The sequence below is a fragment of the Anticarsia gemmatalis genome, chromosome 5, assembly GCF_050436995.1.
Source record: "Anticarsia gemmatalis isolate Benzon Research Colony breed Stoneville strain chromosome 5, ilAntGemm2 primary, whole genome shotgun sequence".
NCBI lineage: Eukaryota > Metazoa > Arthropoda > Insecta > Lepidoptera > Erebidae > Anticarsia > Anticarsia gemmatalis.
Genome location: NC_134749.1, coordinates 8,361,412 through 8,366,911, shown reverse-complemented (window position 1 = coordinate 8,366,911; position 5,500 = coordinate 8,361,412). Strand labels below are relative to the sequence as shown.

Genomic DNA, 5,500 nt, shown 5'->3' with positions numbered 1-5,500 from the left:
TCCTCGCAGCGCGCGCATTTACGAATTGCCATATGAAAAAACGCTTGTGTTATTTAATATCTGAATTTTTACACTCTTTGTGAATTTCTTTCAATAACCTGAATAAATTTACATATGATAATTTTTCAAACACATTATCAGAGTCAGAAACAGTTGGTTGTTTAAAAAAAAATGTTTTTACCAATATGAGTTGTGTCTCAATGTAATATAAGTTTGCCCTGTACGTTTTTCCAAGGAATGAGCATCAATCGAAGTTTTTTTTAATAAAATAATTCCTCATCCTATTGATCTGCAATGAATAACGTCAAAGGTTTGGGAGGAAAATAATTGCATGGCGTAGCGTGTGCTAAAATCTTGCCTTACAGGAATTTACAATACTCTGTGGACATGACATTTTGTCGTTTTTGACAGCTTACTTGACATAACTTTGCCGATCGCCAGGGTTCCGATATTTTTTCCAACAGGAATCGGACAAATTTCGTCATACCATACCATCACATAACCAATAATGGGGTATACATTTCTAAAAGTGGCCTCCTCGTCGCTCAGGGTAAGCATTACTCTAAAATATTTGTCATAGTGGGTGCTACTTCACTGAGTTTCAAGAAGACAGTCAAATTGTTATGCAATGATTTGTACGATCGGCAATGCTTCGCAGACGTTTCTTATCGTTGTATACTAACTGAACCTTGTATGTCCTTGATTGGGTCAACAAATAAATGTCCTACGTGATAATAATTATGAATCAAAGAAACCTTAATAACCTGCATTGACCTTCAAACATGTGACCAACACTCTCTTATCAATGCATGACATAGAAAAAAATATATTCAATGTTTGGTTACTATTATACATATTCCTATGATATCAAAAATGATAAAAATATTGAATTTGACTGATTTTGAAACCACAAGAATAAACATATTGGTTATATGTATATTTTTTGCATAGAATATACGTTTTTGAAATTTTTAGTCTGGAGGTTTGAGAATAGCAGCCAGACAATACTCAACAACACATGAAGCTGATCTGGTTGTCATCGGTTCGGGCCCTGGCGGGTATGTGGCTGCCATCAAAGCTGCTCAACTTGGCTTTAAGGTAAATAGTACCTACATAACTTACTCAAATTAAAAGGATGGTTATTATGTTTCATAATTCAATCAAATAATTTAGTGTTTTAAGCATTGATGAGTGTGAAAGCAATAAATCTGATTTGTGTGTTAATGCAATATATTTTTTCATGTTGTAGACAGTATCAGTGGAGAAGGATCCTACACTAGGTGGCACATGCTTAAATGTTGGTTGTATCCCCTCCAAAGCTCTTCTCCACAATTCCCATTTATACCATATGGCCAAACATGACTTCAAACACCGAGGTATTGAGACTGGCGATGTGACATACAACTTTGACAAAATCATGGAGTACAAAAGAAATGCTGTGAAAGCCCTCACTGGTGGTATTGCCATGCTATTCCAAAAAAATAAGGTGAGTGTTTTCCGTTGTACTGCTGCCCTTCTTACTTAAAATCACACAAATAAGTTATTGATTGACCCACTTATCAAATGTCCATATTATTATGTTCCAATTTAGTTCTAATAATTGTATTCCTTAAAAATATAAAAAAATATTAGTAATGTATGATTACAATGTTTATGTTTTAATAATTATTTTTTAATAAAAAAGTAAACAAGGGCCATGGATTCGTAATTTTGTCTTGCTTATCTCTCATAATAGTCTAGGATTGAAAGGCTAAGGCTAAATCACAACTTATCATACTGCAGTAAAGGACCTTTATCTATGTAAATAACTTGATAAGGTGTGTAATAAATAATTTGTAGACATATTATTAATTGTGCATATACTTTGCAAAGTACCTTATCTGATAAGCTCTGTGTACTGATATACATGGAATCTCTTTTATATTTTTTAGCTTTGAAGTTAATTAAAACCAGTATTACAATATACACAAAAGATGGATTCATTGTCATTGGTTCTGCAAATGGGAACAATGTTACAATATGGACTGGCCCATATTGTACAATTTGCATTTTAACATTACACTGGCCATTGTGTATACAACTGAATTAATTAGATTTAATCAATATTTTAAAAAGGTCAAGTGAATAAAGGGTATTATTTTCAGGTTCAATTGTGCAGAGGAGTGGGGACTATTATCAATCCCAAGAAAGTTGAAGTGAAGGGTGAGAAGGGTGTGGAAACTATCAACACTAAGAACATTTTAATTGCCACTGGCTCTGAGGTCACTCCTTTCCCTGGTGTTACGGTTAGTAGTAAAAAAAGAAATAATCTAAATATTGTACTTATATTACATAGTACTATCATTTAAACTCACGTCGCTTGCGTCGGCAATTGTCGACAAAAATTGAGCGTCGTGAGCAAGTTCGTATTTGTCGCGTATAGCCTATATAGCGTATATAGGGTGAAAGGTTGTTTTAAAGAAAAAAAATCTATAAAATGATAAGATGTTAAAATCTATCGTCATCTAGACTTCTTATAATACATGTTTCTCTTTGATTTTCAGTTTGATGAGCAACAAATCGTGACATCAACTGGCGCACTTTCTCTTACCAAGGTGCCCAAGAAGATGTTGGTCATTGGTGCTGGTGTTATCGGTTTGGAGCTGGGCTCTGTCTACCAAAGGCTGGGTTCTGATGTAACTGCCATTGAGTTCTTGGAAAGCATTGGAGGCGAGTATTTTGCATAAATCTCTTCTATCATGCAATAAGTCTTGATTGATTGATGTCATAAACTGATACCAGGTTTGATAATTCATTATCACTGTCATGTTTTAGCTGATTCATAACACTGTCTTGTGTTTCTTATAATCCTTTCTTTTAGCTATCATGATTTGTTTTCTTTATGGTCGTAAATTTAATTCAAAATAAATTTAGGATAGTCATATTTTTGACTGTTGAAACCATTGAAGGAAATCATAATTTTTATTTTGTTACTTAGGTATCGGAATTGACGGTGAAGTAGCTAAGACGCTGCACAAGATCATGGCTAAACAAGGCATGAAGTTCAAACTGGGCACTAAGGTGACATCTGTCAAGAAAGAAGGATCAGTTGTCAAGGTTGAAGTAGAGCCCGCTAAGGGAGGCGCCAAGGAGACTGTAAGTCCTAACCCATTATTACCCATTATATTACACCCATATATTTTTGTCGACATTTGCCGACTAAAGTATTGTAAGCACTTTCTGATTTGACGAGTATAGCCGACCGTAGCGGTCAAAGGGTTAGATACCTTTTCAACTTAAAATGCGTGATAGACGAGTAATAAAAAATCGTAACATTTTGCCCATAAATTATTTATGGTTAAATAATTTATATATTGTGTTGATTTCCAGTTGGATTGTGACGTCGTCCTGATCTCGATCGGCCGTCGTCCCTACACCAAGGACCTCGGACTCCAGAATGTCGGCATTGCTCTTGACGACAGGGGCCGCGTTCCCGTCAATGACAAATTTGCGACCACTGTTCCCGGGTAAGCCAACCTTTCAATTGTCCATAGTTAAACGGAAACGATCCAACCCACACAGACGTAGTTTCGAGATATTTAACTTTAAAGTTCAGATCGTATTCCGTCATTGATTCTCCACTTTAATTTTGGGGACTAACTCAGGATTATAACTTCATGGTGGGTTTGAATTTTACTTGGATTGTTTTCGTGATATTAAAATTTTAACTTCAAGGAGTGTTTTGATAGTGTGGGTTGGATCCTTTCCGTTTAACTATGGCCAATTTAACTTCGGATGAGCTTTTAAATTAGTGTCCATCCAAAAAAATATTTATTCACATATAAATTATTATGGGTCCAGTGTTTTTGTCAAATTGATTCCAAATGATTATAATTTTTTTCAGAATCTATGCCATTGGTGATTGTATCCATGGACCCATGTTGGCCCACAAAGCTGAAGATGAAGGCATTGTTTGTGTTGAAGGAATCAAGGTAAATTTTATTCAAAGATATATTACTACAAAAAAAAATTTAAGCCCTAAATTAATTATACGAAAATCTTATTATTATCATCGCTAATAGTAGTAATACTTCATAGTAGCAAAATACTTAACTACTCAAATATACTTGTTTCAGGGTATGTCGACGCACTTCAACTATGACGCCATTCCATCTGTTATCTACACCTCACCTGAAGTCGGTTGGGTCGGCAAGAGCGAAGAAGATCTGAAGAAAGAAGTAAGATTCGTTGTACTAGATTTTAATCTGTAAATAGAACTGGACAGTCACTTAATATGTGATTATTTTTGCAGGGCAGGGCATACAAAGTGGGCAAATTCCCATTCCTGGCTAACTCTAGGGCGAAGACAAATGGTGAACCAGACGGTTTCGTCAAGGTTCTGTCTGATAAACAGACAGATGTCATCCTTGGCACACACATCATTGGCCCCGTAAGTACAAAATAAATCTATGACATTGCCTTTTAAGTGTATTATCGTTTGTATATACAGCGTGATCATAATGTTGTTTTATTTAATTACAGGGTGGCGGTGAGCTGATCAACGAGGCTGTATTGGCACAAGAGTACGGAGCAGCAGCTGAGGATGTCGCGAGAGTGTGTCACGCACATCCCGTAAGTACTTAACCATTTGGTAGAATCAATCAAAAATTATTTTCTGTCCTTTTTAAACTTTTTTAACCCCAAAACCTTTCATATTCAATTTCAGACTTGCGCCGAAGCACTACGTGAAGCGAACTTGGCCGCATACTGTGGAAAGCCCATCAACTTCTAATCGTAGATCTAGACGTATATTACTTAATTTATGAAAACCCATCGAGTCATCAGGGTTTTAAGAAACAATGTTTAGGGTAGCCAACTTTGAAGGTTTTTGCGAAGATGAGAATCAAATAACTGGTAAAACAGAAAGAGATATCGCATTGTGGTAGAACAGTACATTTAAGTAGTGTTTGAATGAATACAGATACGTAATGTTATTCCTCATCGCTCTTGAAGTGTATTGCGTCATAGGGGGCGACATTTTCTAAATTACAAAATGTATGTATACCTCTGTGAGGTCTGTTATTTTGTGAGAAAAGTAATATGTGTTGTTGTCAAGATCTACCACAGTGCAATCTTGCCGTTTTCCAGTCTCTGCACAGCTTTCACAATACACTGCGACATCTGAACACTCGCAAATATCGTCAAAACTAGTATTGTTGGCAACCCTTGTAGTGTCGGTGAGCTCTAAGCAATCTTGTATGAATCTAATTTGAACGTGCTATTGGATATTTAAAGTATGACCTCAACATGTCTCCATTATACCATTTCTCCTGTAAATCACTCACAATACTAAAGTGTAATTGTAATTACATATCTCACGCTATAACGTGTTGTCGACGCGCTATATATTGAGTCATATACCGCATCTATGTGATATTTATATGTATATTTAATTTTATTTCGGAAATATTGTTTTTTTTATAACTGTTTCATTCCGTTTTATTTATTTTAATTAGTGACG

The 5,500-nt window shown here is 35.4% G+C and overlaps 1 protein-coding gene across 1 annotated transcript; it reads left to right on the top strand.

Annotated features, from left to right (window-relative positions):
- Nucleotides 1-389: 389 nt before the first annotated feature.
- Nucleotides 390-5,471, top strand: LOC142973046 (dihydrolipoyl dehydrogenase). Its single transcript, XM_076114584.1, has 12 exons — nt 390-550; nt 976-1,098; nt 1,250-1,486; nt 2,145-2,285; nt 2,544-2,709; nt 2,978-3,135; nt 3,370-3,506; nt 3,884-3,971; nt 4,116-4,217; nt 4,292-4,429; nt 4,522-4,611; nt 4,706-5,471. Exons 1-12 carry the CDS (start codon nt 509-511, stop codon nt 4,769-4,771), a joined length of 1,488 nt encoding a protein of 495 aa, XP_075970699.1. The 5' UTR covers nt 390-508; the 3' UTR covers nt 4,772-5,471.
- Nucleotides 5,472-5,500: the final 29 nt, after the last annotated feature.

What these genes read in the sequence shown, in the direction of transcription:
- LOC142973046 (XM_076114584.1), top strand. Translation starts at nt 509, where the DNA reads ATGGGGTATACATTTCTAAAAGTGGCCTCCTCGTCGCTCAGG. An exon ending in AGGGAGGCGCCAAGGAGACT is followed by an intron (nt 3,136 to 3,369) that starts GTAAGTCCTAAC and finishes GTTGATTTCCAG; the next exon opens with TTGGATTGTGACGTCGTCCT. An exon ending in TTTGCGACCACTGTTCCCGG is followed by an intron (nt 3,507 to 3,883) that starts GTAAGCCAACCT and finishes AATTTTTTTCAG; the next exon opens with AATCTATGCCATTGGTGATT.